Below are 16,436 nucleotides of genomic sequence, written 5' to 3'. Positions count from 1 at the left end.
CTTCACTGCACTCTTCTGCAGACAAAACCTCTTATCGATTACAGTTTACAGCTAAACTCCATCTTCCATATCCACAAATTTGAAAGAAGAATCAAGATTCATCTCTTGGAACTCAAGGTAATCATCAGGATAATGTGTTCTATGTAATCAAAGTAAGCATAATTCTTCCATTTCATGTAAACATCAACATAAGAATGTCTCTGAGTCCAAGAGGAAGCTAGGATTTTAAGGGTTTCGTCACGGCGGTTGATGAAGAGTACCGTGTGGAAGAAGATAGCTAAAACCCTAATTTAAAGCTTGTTATTTTTATAATAACGACAACAATATTTGCATAACACAAACGCTGAGCTGTTGTTTGTTTGTTTGTTTATGTTCTGTCTCAAAAATCAAAATCAAAATCAAAATCAAAGAGAAGTGACAAGTTTAGGAGACCAAGTAGGCAGATTAGGACAACCATTTACCCCAGTTACAAGCTCAACGAATCTTCTCCTAACTCTCTCTCTCCTTGACGCCTCAAACGCATCTTTAGGCGTCAAGCTCTGCACCAGTGGCAGAGCAGGAGAAACCTCGCCTGAAGTCTCAACTATCCTTTCTAACATCTCTGAAACCTCACCCATCGTTGGCCTTGACTTTGCTTTCACCATCAAACACCTGTTGGCAACTGCAGCCAGCTTCAAAGCCGACTTGAGGTAGTAGTTTCCTTCAAGCCTTGGGTCGATGATCATCTTGAACTTCTTGATATCAGTCAAGTGAGGCCTGACCCACTCCAAGATGTTCTGCTCGTTTCTTGGGCGGTTTCTGTCGAACGGTCGTCTCCCTGTGATGAGCTCATACAGAAAGATTCCGTAGCTCCACACGTCACTTTTGGCCGTGAGGTGTCCTGTTTGGATATACTCAGGCGCTGCATAACCAATAGTTCCTACAACCTGGTGGATTTACAGTTTGTTGTGAACTAAAAGACGAAAAAACAAGAACAAAATTCAGGTAAATATCCGTTTTAGAATTTCTGTATTAATGTTTTTTTTTAAAAAGAGTTTGTATATTGATTCTTGGAATAATAATTTATACTACTTTTGTTTCATATTGTAAATAGTTCTAGGAAAAACTTTTGTTTCAAAATTTTAAATAATTTTTATATTTCTGGATAAGACATTTATTGGATATAATGCGACGATTCAAATTAAATAATTTATTGATAATTGATTAAGTTATATCCAATCTGTATACTTAATAATATTGTTTTGAAACATAACAACTTTATTAATTTTTGTGTTTTTAGAGCATCTCCAACTCATTACTATTTTCATTTCTATAATAGCATTTAGAGGTGAAAATGCTCCAATCTCTATTTTTTTTCTTTATTTATATAGGAAAAAATAACATTCCTCTATTTTTTACTCTATAAAATTGAGATTACTATTTTAGAAAAATACATTGGATGATAGAAGCATATTCCACCTCTATTATAGAGGTGAAAATAACAAAATATATTGGAGATGGTCTTAGATAAACCTACCTACATTATAAAACAGGGGAAATAGTATTTTAGACTTATATTTATACAGTCTTAAAATAAAATTTTCTTTTTCGTTTTAGAATAATTTTCTTATCCACTAAGCTGTTTTACTGGTATACTTTGATTTAATAAATAACTCCAGAAAAACACAGTTTACTTACGATGGTGGTTTCATTTGAAGATAAGTATTTAACTACTTAGTGAGCTGTCTTTACCTCTGTGGAGACATGAGTGACTCCCTTGGAAGGTCCCATTCTAGCCAGTCCAAAGTCAGAGAGCTTAGCATTCCAATTCTCATCAAGAAGAATGTTGGAAGATTTGAAATCTCTAAAGATGATCTGCATGAATATATATAATACGTTTCAAGAACATATACAAGAATGGTTTAAATTTATTAATATGTGATCATGGTGTATGAAGAAAGGAGACCTGAAACTCCATGCCTTGATGAAGATAAGCGAGTCCTCGAGCAGTGTCTTGAGCAATCTTCATTCTTGCGGACCAAGTGAGAGGAGTGATTATAAAACGATTAGATAAATGGTCTTGAACGCTTCTGTTTGGTACATATTCGTAAACTAGTAGCCGTTGGATCCCTCTCTCATCATCTTCAGCGCAGTAACCGATCAGCTTCACCAGATTTGGATGCTCCACTACTCCCAATACGTTAACTTCTGTCACCCATTCTTTATGCCCCTGTCAATACATATGTGGTTATGTTGTTTAGACATTAAGACGCTGCATTGCTGGATGAAACATTCACATTATTATCTCCTATATTTTAAAGAGATATTATATATAGGTCGCACGACTACCAAATTATCGATTTTTTATATCAAAATGAACCTAAATTATATTTGTAATCTCATAAATCTCAGGTCCGGCCTATACAGTCAGAACCAAACCAAAACATATTAACATGTTCAAACCAAACTAAATCAAGAGAGAGGAGCTTTACTTACCTGTAGGCCTCTTCTACTAAGTTGTTTAACAGCAATATCAATCTTTTTACGAGGATCTTGAGGGTTCTGAATGATGCCACGAAACACACCACCAAAGCCACCCTCGCCGATCATCAATGACCGGCTGAAGTTCTTGGTTGCGGTCTTGAGGTCATCCAGGGCAAAGACTTTGAGGTTGTTACTGTGTGTCTCAGAGAGGACGTGCAAGGAAGAAGTGATGGAAGTAGTAGTACTTGTTGTACTTGAGTTAAACTCAGACCCTGATCCTTGCAACGAATCAAACTTTCTCGTCTTAGCTTCATTATCATGAGATTTGTCTTTGTTGAAGTAGAAACATTTCATTGCCTTTGATGAAACCAATCGCCTCACTATATTAAAAAAATACCCCCAATGAAACAAAAGCACAAGGAAAGACACGCGATCAGAGATGATTTAACAATGACAAAAATGGAAATCAAGCAAAGTCAAAATTCCACCTATTACCACAATATCTTGGCATTTTTTGCAAGACACAATATATTCAAGAAAAAAGATTAGAAATATGGTAACAATGCTGAGAAAGAAACCTGGTGTAGAGTTATTCATGTTGTGATGAGGTTGCTCATGTTCATTATTGAGAGAGAGAGAGAGAGAGAGATTTAAAGTAAGTTTTGGAGAGAGAGAGAGAGAGAGAGGAAGACGAGCTTAGCATGATCTAATGAGGAAGTCAAATAGGTATGGCAGCTGGATTTTGCCGCTTACCAAATACCAACCCATAGACGTTTTTTATTTATTCTTTTCTTAATCTTGTTTTCAGCCTCTTCCTTGCTTACTGTTTGATAGACTAATCCAACAACACGTTTTCTCTTTCATTTCCTTAATACATATTTTTGTTATTTTACTCACCGGCTTATCTCTGGCCGGAGCCGTTAAGGTAAAAGTGGTTTAAATGAGACATTAATGAAAATTTTCAGTTACTTTCTTCTACTTCAAACAAGCTTCTCTGTAACATACGAATTGTAAGAAACGCGCTTCACCTCAGGGGACATGGCCATTCGTTATAGTCTTGATTACCACGTAGAAAATTGATCTTGTCTACAAGTTATACTACTTGCAGAAACAAAAAATTTGTTTGACAAGTTCTAAACTACAAAAGTCTACAAGTCACACACGCACTCTACCATATCCGAATGACATCATTAGTATCAAAATGTTTTTTTTTTAACATTTATTCATTTAAATGTTGTTGAAAATAGGTGGTCCTTGATGAGGTGAAGAAAAGCGTTGGATTCCAAGAACTTGAAGTTGGATTACTAGAAAACTAAGAGACATACATTTAGTTAAAAAAAGTTTCATTCGACTAATGTAAGTAAAAAGTGCAAGTGTCAGTCATCTTTTTGAGAATCATCCACCAACAAGTTAAGAAGAGACGCACCAACTTTAAAAGAAGTAAACCCACACACCTATAAACCTTGCACCATCACAACATTCTCCTTCCTTCCTACTCTATTACTCTTGAACACCTTACATTTGTGTCTTAACCCCAAGGCAACCGTCTCATCCTTATTTGGGTAGTTATGTATTATTCTAGATAATAACTACTAGTATATCTTGTTGTCTAAAGTAGATTAGTGTATTAGATAACCTCTTCTAGTCTCTATTCCCTGTAACAATACTCTGTATAAAAAGTAGAAATACCAATGTGATCAATAAAATCAACAAATGACAATACAAACTCTATAGTCCTCAGTTATATGCAAGCAAATCCGATATGAATTTAGGACCAACAAGAAACCGGACCGAACCAAACTGATTACTACAAGAGCCAGAAAAAGATTAGTGAAACCAAACCCACACAACAACATTTTACTTATTCACCTTTTTTCTTCTTCTTTGTAATCCGACCCAATTGGATTCTAATGAACCGAGTTAGATTTCAGCCAGATAACCGGTTAATTTCGGTTAATTTCGGTTCGGCAACAAGATGGCTTGTTTCAAAATGAAGAAGCGAGCGTGGAAGGATCCATCCCCTTCTTCATCGTTTACTCTCCGAAGAAAAAAGCTCTCACTAAAGCCTCACACCATCGCCACTAAACCCCCACAAACAAGCTCTCTCACAAAAAATGGATGTTCCAAAGGATCAGATCGCCACTCTAATGGAGCATGGACTCTACGATTCCGCTGAAATGCTCGTAAGCTTTTGAACTCTCTTCTTCTAAATCCCTAGTTTTCATCTCATAAATAAAAAAAATCCTCTGAAATTCTCAGGGATGCTTCCTCGTTTCATCTTCTACTGTTAGCGCCGAAGCGAGTCCTCATCTAAAGGCGGAGACTTTGGTTTAAACCCTCCGTCCATTACTTTTACATTATTCTAGTAGCCCCCCCTCCTCCTCCAATATTACTTATTGAAAGTTTGAATCTTTATTCCAGATTCTACTTGGAGATGCTCTGTTTCATCAGAGAGAGTACCGGAGAGCTATCGTAAGATCATTTATGTTTCGGTAGTTATGTAAAGTTACGAACTTTGTGTTTTATTTTTTGTTTTTGTTTTTGGGTTAGCATACGTACAAGCAAGCGTTGCATCATTGTGCAAGGATTCCTAAGCAAAGCTCCGGTATTTCGAGGAGCTCGTTATCTTTATCTACCAGATCCTCTGTGAATGCTTCTAGTGTCTCTGCTATTAATGAGAACGAGGTAAAGTTAAGTGTTGTTGATCTTCTTAGATTTAATGATTTGAGGTGATGAGGAGGAGCTCCACTCTGCTCATGTCATGTGTGTTTAACTTTTCTCTTAGGTGAGATTCAAGATTGCTTCGTCTCACTTTGCTCTTAGTGAAACCAAAGCTGCCATCGCCGAGGTATGTCTCTTCTCTCTTGTTCATCGAGGTTTGTTTAGTCTTCTGGATTTTGTTTGTCCACAAACATTGCTATTAGTTATAATCTATTATTTCACTTTTTTCTCTTTCTTTGCCAGATGGAATCTGTCAAGACAAGGAGCTTGGAGATGAATATACTGATGGCAAAGCTTCATCGAAATTCTGGATATAACCGTGGTGCTATTGCTTTTTATAAAGAGTGTTTAAGGTCCTTTTTTCTCATTTTCTTTCCCAACGTTCCCTAACATAGAAACACTTTCATAAATACCAATTCAACACATATGGACTCTTTATATATATATATATACAAACTTAAATCTTAAATCTTAAATCTCTGCAGGCAATGTCCTTATGTACTCGAAGCCATCATAGGATTAGCTGAACTTGGAGCCACGGCAAAGGATATCATATCAGCTTTTACTCAGGTGTTGGTCCCTCTCTACGAGTTTTTTTCTTACCAGTTGCTTTTATTTTGCAATTACCTTTTCCGTGTAAAATCTATGTAACTTGTTATGTTGTTGGTCATTTCAGACTTCAAGCAGAAGTACAAAGGTTTCGCTCGATCAGATTGATCCTACCCGTTGGTTGCAGGTAAGATTACTCTTTCAACAGTGTTTACAAAATTGTAACATGTGAGATGCTAAACTCATAAATCATGTGTTCAAGCTGATTTGTTCTTCATTTTCACAGCGATATGTAGAAGCCCAGTGTTGTGTTGCTTCACATGCTTACAAAGGTAGCTCTCTATTTCCTTTTTGGGATGCACATGCCTACAATGCATGAGATATAGCTTCTGAATCTTCGTGTCTAGACCTGTAGATTTCATTTCTTATATTTAATTTGAGGACATGCTGCAATGATTAATCGGATATATATATGCCTTACTGGATAGTGTGCAATGTTTATGTGTTTCCTCAGGGGCGCTGGAACTCTTTGCTGAACTTTTACAACGCTTTCCAAATAACGTACACTTGTTGACTGAGACAGCAAAGGTTAGAGCTGACTAATGTTTTCCCTGAAGCTGATTGACATCATTTTTGTAATTAATGACCTCTTCCATCATCTATTTCATTTGCATAGGTAGAAGCTATTATTGGGAAAAATGATGAGGCCATAATGAGATTTGAGAAGGTAATCACCGCATCAATATGTTTCTTTCAACTTCCTTAAATCAAAGGAATGTGCATAATAATATAGAAGCTTTTGTAGGTTCGATCAATTGATCCGTACACGCTTACCTGTATGGATGAGTATGCGATGCTGCTACAGATGAAATGCGATTATTCCAGGCTAAACAAGCTCGTCCACGATTTGTTAAGTATTGATCATACCAGAGCAGAAGTATTTGTGGCTTTGTCTGTACTATGGGAAAGGAAAGATCAAAGGACGGCATTGTCTTATGCTGAGAAGGTTAGCTTGCTGCTAACTGAAATTTTGTGCTAAATCTTTTGTGTGATTTCTGATGAGTTTGACTATGCAAATCAGAGTATCAGGGTAGATGAGAGGCACATACCCGGCTACATAGTGAAGGTACGCTAGTTTAGTGAGTTTTTTTTTTTTTTTTTTTTTGTAAAAGTGTTGTGTGTGTGTATATCCACCATCTTATTCTATGTTACAGGGAAACTTCCTTTTACAAGCAAAACGACCAGAAGCTGCAGCGATTGCCTTCAGGGCTGCCCAGAATTTGAGGTCTGATCTTCGTTCATACCAAGGTCTGGTTAACGAGGAAAAAGAATGATATTAAACTTCCATCGTTGTACTGTTTTGGTGGGTATAAACCTTTAGCAAGTATTGTGAACTAACTTGCACTGTTGAGGACATTTCAGGATTAGTCCATTCATATCTGGCATTTGGCAAGACCAAAGAAGCATTGTATACGGCTAGAGAAGCAATGAATGCAATGCCTCAGTCAGCAAAGGCTCTGAAATTAGTTGGTGATGTTCATGCTAATACATCAAATGGCAGGGAAAAGGTTAAAAAAAAAACTTATTATTCTTTGATGGAGGTTTTTTTCAATTTCATTACATCAAACATTCTACCCAGAATTTATTGTTTTTTTTTTTAGGATTTTGTTTGTTTGTTGTCATGGATAGAAGAAGTTTTTGAGTGTGACAGACTAATGACATGGTTTTAAAACAGGCGAAAAAGTTCTATGAGTCAGCTCTGAGGCTAGAACCAGGGTACCTTGGAGCAGCCATAGCTCTAGCTGACCTACATCTAATGGAAGGGAGGAATGGAGATGCTGTATCACTACTTGAACGGTATCTAAAGGACTGGGCTGATGAATCTCTCCATGTCAAGCTAGCTCAAGTGTTTGCTGCTACGAATATGCTCCAAGATGCTTTATCACACTATCAAGCTGCATTAAGGTACATATATATAAGAGATTCTAACCCAGTAGTGCGTAAATTCCATTTGTTTCTACTCGAATAAACTATTAACGAGTGTGTTAAATGCAGGATAAATCCACAGAATGAGGCAGCCAAAAAAGGACTAGATCGCTTGGAGAAACTGATGAAGGTTGGTCAACGTCACATTTGGCTAAATCCAGATGAAAGATGGTGGTTTTAGTGCGTTACAAACTTTTTTGTGGGGGGTATTTTTATTGCAGGGAATAGACCCAGATGCAGTTGATGAGAATGACGAGAACGATGTTGAAGATGTTGATGGAGACACCGAAGAGGCAGAGCTTATGTGAAGAGGTTCTTAGTTTCTCTATGAAAGTGTAGAAGCAGATGTTCACATGTAACGGATACAACTTCATTTCCTCTTTAACATTGAAAGATGTAATGGAAATAAAGTTTTCATATTTGTGTTCATAATGGACAAAGACAAGACACAAGCTCATTGTTGTCTGACTCCAAGAACAAAAATTAATAGGATTTATACATTAGTAATCTATAAAATATGTATGACATGTGAAGACTTGCAAACATTCCAAAAGTATCCATTTACCTAACAATCCAATCTTCTTCGTCAAAAGCAAAGCTTTTTCTTGATGGGATTTATCTCTTGCATCTCACTTCCGACTATCAGTTCGAGAATTCCATCGACTCTGTTCTCAAAGCAGTCGACTTTAGCATCTTTGTATTCAAAAAAGTTTGCTTTGAGACGCGAGGAGGGCAAACCCAGTTTCTCCTTGTCACTATCAGCGTCTTCGATGATGGTGACTCCTATACAAGCCTCTTCTTCCTCCTCCTCCACCATTGGTATCCTAACTCTCTGTTTCTTCCTCTGTTCTGTTTTCGGCTTTTTCATGTTATAAGGATAAAGTAAAACCTTTCGTTGACTTTTATGATTATCTTTTTTTTTTCTTTTCTAGATGGTTAGTACACAAACTTGTTAAGCTCTGAGTAGAATCAATTACAGTAATTGGCACACTAAGGTTTTTGTGATTCTTTATCTCCAAGTATTGACCGTTTTATATGTTTTTTTTGTGTGCCCTTGTCGTGGGTTATGTTTGTTTGTGTGAAGGTGAGACAACTGATGGCTTGAAGGTCCAGTCTCATGTTTCAATTGGTGCAAACGATTTGCTTATTGTTGGACCAGGTGTTCTTGGACGCTTAGTTGCAGAAAAATGGAGACAGGTATAATTTCTACAGGGACTGAGCTGAATTTGATAGTTCGACATAGCTTTGACTAGACTCTTAATTTTCTTTTAATGTCCTGGTAACTCCTTTTATTGTGTCTTGAGTGTTTATCAATTATGTTATGGTCTTATGGGTATTGACTAGTTCTTTCTCTTCACAACATTTATGATATTAAGAACTATGTTCTTTTTTTTTAATGTGGAAGTTAAAGAGTTGGAGAGTTATGTGTGTTGGAGCAGGAACATCCAGATTGTCAAATCATTGGGCAGACAGCAACACCAAACCATCATGATGAGTTAGAGAAGTTGGGTATCAAACCAGCAATTAAAGGAACTGAATTTGATGGCAAGTTCTCCTATGTCATCTTTTGTGCTCCTCCTTCACAAAGTCCTGATTACGCCGCTGAGCTCAGGTAAAAAAAAACTACAAGAAAAATCACTTTAGTTTCAACAACTCAAGAGTCTATTAGTTGTGTTCCACAAGAAAAAAAGGTCTCTCATGCAGTCGTGCTGTTAACTTTATTAGCTATGGAAAAGTAATATCATGTTGCCTTGATTCAATATGTGTCTGTGTTTGTGCGTTACAAACGGATTAGGACGGCAGCATCAAAGTGGAATGGCGAAGGATCGTTTATATTCACTTCTAGTTCTGCACCTTATGATTGCTTTGATAATGGAGAATGCAACGAGGTTCATCTCAGTTCCTGAATTAGTACATTTTAAATATCCGAGACCATTCCAATAACTGTATTCCTCTCCACTGTTGTTGCAGGATTCTCCAGTAGTGCCACTAGGAAAGAGCCCAAAAACCGATGTGCTTTTGAGAGCTGAAGCAGTAGTGTTGGAAAGTGGAGGGACTGTCCTCAGACTTGCAGGCCTTTACATATCCTTTTTTGAGCTCAATGAGCAGCAAATAGTGACTTGCATGGCTTTTTGAGCATTATGTTTCTCCTGAACTTTTTTTCATACACAGAGACTAGAGGTGCACATAATTACTGGTTGAATAAGGAGATAGTTGATGCTCGTCCTGATCATATCCTAAATCTCATCCACTATGAGGTATATATTTGTGGTCTTTTGGTCCCTCCTTTCTTTTGTACAAAGACCATGGACTTGAATAGGTGCTTATGAATTGTTCTGCTGATGTAATATAAGATATCTCATTCACAAATAGTGTCTCTTATCAAGTTCTGTAAATGTGTTTTTTTTTTTTTTTTTGATAAAGGATGCAGCGTCACTAGCGGTTGCAATCATGAAGAAGAAAGCTGGAGGTCGGATTTTCTTGGGCTGTGATAACCATCCTTTGTCAAGGCAAGAGGTGATGGACCTGATGGCTGAAAGTGGAAAGTATGATAAGAAGTTCAAAGGTTTCACGAGTGAGTTTCTTTCAGTCATTGACACATGTTGGTTTGTCTTGAAAGAGCCTCAAGCTTCATTTAGAGATTGAGAAATGTTTGTTTTTCTATAGGCACCAGTGGTCCTTTAGGGAAGAAGCTGAACAACTCAGGGACACGAGGGGAGATAGGATGGGAGCCTAAGTATCCTAGCTTTGCTCAGTTTCTTGGAGTTACCAAGTAATGTTTTTAACTTTGATCAAGATGATGGAGTACGCAGAAAGAAGAGACCTAGAACGCTACTGATGAAATAATCCACAGATGTGAAGCATTTTTTTTAATGTTTGGTTCAAACTCCGAGTGTTCAAACAGCTGATAAATATTTCAGAATTCTTCAAGAAAATGTTTGGTTACATTAACCATGCATGGTTTTGCGAGTTTAATTATTTAACAGGATCATCGTTAGGTTAATCACATATTCATGTATATATTGATCACGTACTCGTTTAGTATTTTCCATGACGCGTCAGCGAAAATAAAGGCCAGGCTTAAAAGAAAATTGTTCTTCATCTCAACATATGACTCACATAATCATCTTGATCTAGTTTAGTTTTAAAATTATTTAAGCTCTTATTAGAAGATTAAATGCTTTAATTTCAGTGCAGATGTTAAAGCTTGTGTCTTGTTAAAAATATCTTTGAAATACTTGAATAGCCCTTTTCTTAAAAATTCGGATCCTAAATGAAAGAAGTTGGTAAACTGGTTGTGATTAAAATTTATAACAAACACTACAAAATAAATAAAAAAGTGTTTTACATCACTTAAACAGAAATATAAAATTTAGCACACAAAATAGAAATATAAAATTAAATGGTAGAAAATTAAATATAACTACGAGTTGAAATTGTTTTCGATATCCCTTGTTGCAAATAAGTATCACTCTAGGATGGAGATCATGGAGTTCACCTTTTCATCGATTAGGCTGGTGAATCTGCCATCGAACATACTATTTATGATTATGAACAAAGCAATATTATGGATAAATTTGTTACGTCCAACCAAAGCGAATCCAATTGAACCGACGAATTGAAGACGTCGCAATCGTAGTCCCCTGCTGATCTCGTGATTTAGAAATCAAATCGTTACGTATAGCGGTATAGGTGTTGTCCATTACAACTTGATATGGACTGTATAATAGGATAAATGTTTACTATTTTGTAATGCTGATAAATGTGTTCAAAAGAAATAGTAACAGTTGTTAGGTGTAGGCGTGTAGCCATTAAAACGTGATATCAACGTAATACGGTTGAGAACAAGTGGGGTACTTGGTATTACTGCCATCCATTTACAAATTTTCAATATTCAAAAGGTTGCATTTGTTAGCAACTCTATTTTTAGCCCTAGCCTATGTGTTCAATTTGTCAAAAGGTTTATTGGATCAGCTATCGTTAGGTTGTCAAACCTCTTCTTAATCCCCTCTCATTAATTCCCATTTTTGTCTCCTGGTTCTGATTAAAGTTATTTCTTCTAATTTTATTTTGACTATTTAAAGTAATTTACAATCACATGAATATGATGTGTCACAAAATCTATATGAGGATGGGTTTACACTTCAACTATTCAGTATAGGTCATTGCCAATTTTTAATTGGTGACAATAATTACCTGGATTAGTACTCTTAAGCTATTTAAGCTTTGTTCATACGAAAATGATTGAAATATTATACCGACATGTGTGGGAGAAACACCTAGCTGTTAAGATGTAAGTCGAATTCGATTTCCAGAACTCAAACACATTAGCTCGCTCCAAGCTTTATATATCAATCGAAATCCTAAGGCTCTTAAAGGTAATTCATCAGTTCAAACCAACACTCTTGAATCTACCTTGCAAAGGTTAGACTGTTCCTAAACATTCGACCATGTCATTTAGTGTAGTGGTTTGTATTAATTTATGTTTGTGTCACCACAATATAAATTTGAATCTGTATTATAAAAAAATTCTTAAGCTGCTAAATTTGAGTATATATTATTACACACCAACATAACTTAATACAAACCAAGATCAAGTAACATTACATTTCACAGCCTTTTCTTAACATAGACAAAGATCTGGTGATACATGACTCAAACCTCCATTTTTTGAAGCCCTTTCTCCAAGGCAGCAAGTTTGATGATATTAAGCGACTCTACCAAATCATTACATAGTAAATGAGGGTCTGGAATCACTGCTGTGTCGACAGCTAGATTGATGACAAGCTTGTCTACGTAGCTTACATAATGGATTATAAGAGCCTAGTCCAACAACAAAAATAAACACATGCATGTTATAAGTTACTGTCAATACAAACTCCATATGATTTTAAAAGAAAGAGAGACAAATGAAATTTATACTTAACCAAAAAGTACAAGTGTGGCATGATTAGAATTATACTTACGTGTGGTCCAAACAGTGCGCTTGCTGCGATATAACACATGGGATGGTTAAAAAAACTTATATCTTCGTGTGGACCCAACACATTTGAAAATGTCATTGTTGTATGACCAAACATCCTCTTTGCAATAGCTTCCACTACCTGTCATTCAAAATTAGTTGCTATATTTTTTATGTACGTTCTTAAACATATGGATGGAAAGTTAATACTAATTAGTTTTATATTTTTACCTTTTCCCCAAATATTTTCATGATTAATTTGACGATGCCATATGATATAAGTGGTTCCATGGAGATTTTTTCTTATCCATAGTAGCTTTGGCTCTCCTAACGTATTCCAAGGGATCGTCCTCACATCTTATCCATAAAGGAAATACCACAAGACCTATGAAGTTTCCCCATCTACATTTTGATCCTTTTGTCATCATATCAGCAATGTCCTACAGTTTTATGTTTAATCAAATTCTTGCATTCTAATTTTTTTAAATTATTGTTTTGGAAGATAATAGTTATACTTCCTCAAAAAGAAAAAAAAGGTAATATTTATATTGGGTTACCTCGATTTTTGTAGCTGGTCTTAGATTTACAGCTACTGTACCACGAAGACGGGTTTTGTCTAATATTTGTTTCTTATTCCCGGCCATTGGATTTTTATCGTCTTTTAAATATATCAAATATATGAATTAGTTATCCCTATTCCTATAATATTGTAGTTTTCTGCAAGAAAAGAAGATATTGATAATGTAAATTGTATGCTTAAGGAATATGAACTTACCATATTTTTTAGTCAGATATTTTGAGAGACCTGCCTGTGTCATTCCAAGAAGAACATCATTCACCTTCTACAAGAAAGACAAATTCTGAAGTTATTAATATAAGAAAACGAAACAAACAACATATATTAAAAATGATAATTGTAAATACTTATATATCTACCATTTTCATTGTGTTCTTCACGAACTTGACATCATCAAGGCTTATTATCCGATGGATAACCTTTCTATACTGAACTTTATCTCCGAATTTACCAACAAGAGGAGTTTTAGTATCCCTCAAATAACATAGTGTAAGGAGAAACTTGCACATCTCAACAAAAGTTGTAACAAAGATCATTATTATAAACCAAAATCTGGCAACCAACCACCAAATATTCTTGGATTCAACATGTTTTGTTGTAGTCACAGTAGTAGGAAAAGCGTCGGGGTCTGATGTTTTTCGTGAGCTAGCATACAGAAGAGACATAAGGGACATACCATCGCCCAGTGAATGATGGAACTTCCCTATACCAAAAGATTCTGCATTTGATGTCTTTATATTCAGAACATGAAATTCCCATAAAGGTCTGGACATGTCCATTCGGTTATTGGCCAGATGTGACGTATAGTCTTCTATAAATTCATCAGGATTCTCAATGTTGGAATGATCAAGGTCGGGAACAACAACATGATCTTCTACTCGAATACTAACAGGAACCCAAACCGCTTTTCCATTTTTCTTATCATCCATCACCTGAAACATTTTATTTATGATCGAATGGATGATTGATTATACATATTATGAACGAGAATGTTTGATAAAAGATAATTGTTATATATACAGTAAATTATGATGCGTTTGAAAACATACACGTAAAAGTAATCATAATGTTATAAAAGTGAACTATGATGCATTTGAAAACATATACTTAAAATAATCATAATGGCTAAAACTTCTTATAATGTTGGATTCATATCAAAAGTATAAACATCACTAGAACATGTTGATGCAATAAAGAAGTGAGCATTAATGATATTTTATCAAGATACAACAATGCTAAAATTATATTTTAATATATTATTTTAATTACTTATGAATTAATATATATATTATTACTTTATAATCATGGGAACATTTTTACATAAAATGTATTAAAATACTCTTTTAACGAATATAATTTTAGAAACAGTAATTTATAGAAGTATTTTTGAAAATTCCCTATATAGATATATACGTAAGCAAAATCATCCAACAAGGTGAAATATATAAGACTACACTGAAATGGTTAGATATTTATAGAGAGATGTAAAATAATATAATAGTTTTACCACTTTGCTAGAGAAGCGGGGAAGCTTGATCCATGTGTTGTTGATACCTTCAACAATGGCAGTTGGGTCGCATCTAGTCTTAAAGCCTAAAGTAAAGACAATGATGCTATAGACACTCGGTGAAACGAACAGCTGTGACACCGGGCTAAGTGGCTCCTCTGTTGTCGTCTCTTCCTTCTCTCTGGCCATGTCGTCCTTCTCTTATTTTGGTTCTTATGCCTTCAGCGACACTTCGATCTTATATATATCAGCAGACAGCAGTAGGATGTGTTACCATTTTAACCCCTTTTTACTAATGTCGGTGGAATCAACGGTTTCGTTTTTCTTCATGTTACTTTTTATGTCTTTTGAATTTCTAATCTAATTTCTCATTTACTGTAAGCATTATTAGCAACACTTATAACACTTATAACCTTAGATTTAGGGTTTAGAATTAGGGACTGGGGTAGGATTTTGGAATGTGGAGTTTAAGATTCTAATAAATAAATATATATATATATATATATAATACTTAAAAATTTTAAATTCTTTTAATTAGTTTCAAAAGGAATTTTTCGAATTTCAAAAAGAAATTTTTTAAAAAATTATAAATAGCTCGAATTTGAAAATGTATAATTCAAAAACTATGTAATTGTTTTTACTTAAATAAATATTATATATAATAAAAGTATACAAAACTTTTATCACTTGATGAAAAATGTATTTGTGAAAATGTCCACAGTGAAAATAAACATGAATAATAGTACACACAATATGATAAACATGAAAAGTTTCCAAATTTTCTTTATATGAATAGACAAAAAATTGTAACAAGATTAAATTTAAAATGTAGTGGACTTCTCTTGAATACTACTAAATTTAAAGTTATGAAATAGATTTCGTCTGATATCTACTATGTAGACACTTTTGAAAGTCTACTTTGATAATTTAGTTATTTTTATTTATTTTATTTTTCATATAGTTTAAATATATGATATCATAATTGTTGAATACTAGTTTGAAGATTATTATTTTAATTTATGCATACAAAAACTAAAATTAGTTTAAAACTATGTAATCTCAAATTTTAGTAAACTACGTAAAAACTCTACTATATCCTAAATCAAGTAAACTTGTTTGAAATCTACTAAAACACAAATTAAATGTCCACTTGATAACCAAAAAGTTTTGACTAATCACTGTATAACATATGAAAATCTTCTAAAATATAACACAGTTCACCATTTAGATTACTTTTATATTTAATTGAATATGAGGTAAATTTTTGAATTCTTTTGACAAATCGCCCATGGTTTAATCATATGTTATTTCGCCATTTATATTTTATTTGTATTTTCTTAATGGAGAAATACCAAAACTAGATTTAATTTGGGATTATTATATCTCGCACATTTTTTTAACGCTTATATTTCAAAATATTATTACAACACATTTTTTAAATCCAAATTTGTAGTTGTAAGCGTAAAATTGTTACTCAACAGGTGTGCAAATTAAAATATTAATGCTGTACGTCTAGTGGTGATGCGGGCTTTGAATTGCTAAATTATATGGGTTCCAACGATTTCCACTACTATTTCATCATGTGGTCACACAGATGGAGACCTATTGTTTATGGTTCATTTAAATATCTAGAAAATTTTATATCCATGAACTATACTTTCTTTTGGGAA

General features: G+C 34.6%; 4 protein-coding genes across 4 annotated transcripts; 2 read left to right on the top strand and 2 right to left on the bottom strand.

The window, feature by feature from the left end:
* Window positions 1-266: 266 nt before the first annotated feature.
* On the bottom strand, window positions 267-3,180 carry LOC108809399 (serine/threonine-protein kinase PCRK1). Its single transcript, XM_018581542.2, has 5 exons — window positions 3,042-3,180; window positions 2,476-2,843; window positions 1,946-2,209; window positions 1,732-1,854; window positions 267-926 (listed from the first exon to the last, which is right to left on the bottom strand). The coding sequence occupies exons 1-5, from the start codon at window positions 3,058-3,060 to the stop codon at window positions 405-407; spliced, it is 1,296 nt and encodes a 431-aa protein (XP_018437044.1). The 5' UTR covers window positions 3,061-3,180; the 3' UTR covers window positions 267-404.
* Window positions 3,181-4,476: 1,296 nt separating this feature from the next.
* Window positions 4,477-8,138, top strand: LOC108813562 (anaphase-promoting complex subunit 7). Its single transcript, XM_018586147.2, has 18 exons — window positions 4,477-4,646; window positions 4,723-4,791; window positions 4,885-4,935; window positions 5,014-5,148; window positions 5,249-5,311; window positions 5,428-5,537; window positions 5,670-5,754; window positions 5,861-5,920; window positions 6,020-6,065; window positions 6,248-6,321; window positions 6,410-6,460; window positions 6,539-6,739; window positions 6,815-6,859; window positions 6,948-7,041; window positions 7,156-7,301; window positions 7,469-7,698; window positions 7,789-7,849; window positions 7,941-8,138. The coding sequence occupies exons 1-18, from the start codon at window positions 4,578-4,580 to the stop codon at window positions 8,025-8,027; spliced, it is 1,677 nt and encodes a 558-aa protein (XP_018441649.1). The 5' UTR covers window positions 4,477-4,577; the 3' UTR covers window positions 8,028-8,138.
* Window positions 8,139-8,260: 122 nt separating this feature from the next.
* LOC108813563 (uncharacterized) lies at window positions 8,261-10,678 on the top strand. The gene is made up of 8 exons (XM_056989151.1): window positions 8,261-8,538; window positions 8,804-8,916; window positions 9,159-9,331; window positions 9,515-9,608; window positions 9,691-9,802; window positions 9,889-9,977; window positions 10,144-10,294; window positions 10,387-10,678. The coding sequence occupies exons 1-8, from the start codon at window positions 8,328-8,330 to the stop codon at window positions 10,494-10,496; spliced, it is 1,053 nt and encodes a 350-aa protein (XP_056845131.1). The 5' UTR covers window positions 8,261-8,327; the 3' UTR covers window positions 10,497-10,678.
* A 1,574-nt stretch (window positions 10,679-12,252) lies between these two features.
* Window positions 12,253-14,982, bottom strand: LOC108810256 (wax ester synthase/diacylglycerol acyltransferase 3). The gene is given in 8 exon segments (XM_056987475.1): window positions 12,253-12,543; window positions 12,687-12,824; window positions 12,914-12,981; window positions 12,984-13,122; window positions 13,240-13,340; window positions 13,458-13,524; window positions 13,619-14,191; window positions 14,767-14,982. Coding segments are annotated over 8 exon segments (1,443 nt in total). The 5' UTR covers window positions 14,956-14,982; the 3' UTR covers window positions 12,253-12,375.
* Window positions 14,983-16,436: the final 1,454 nt, after the last annotated feature.

This window comes from Raphanus sativus, chromosome 6 (assembly GCF_000801105.2).
Source record: "Raphanus sativus cultivar WK10039 chromosome 6, ASM80110v3, whole genome shotgun sequence".
NCBI lineage: Eukaryota > Viridiplantae > Streptophyta > Magnoliopsida > Brassicales > Brassicaceae > Raphanus > Raphanus sativus.
The sequence above is the reverse complement of the archived record's forward strand: the minus strand, read 5'-3'. Positions and strand labels throughout refer to the sequence as shown.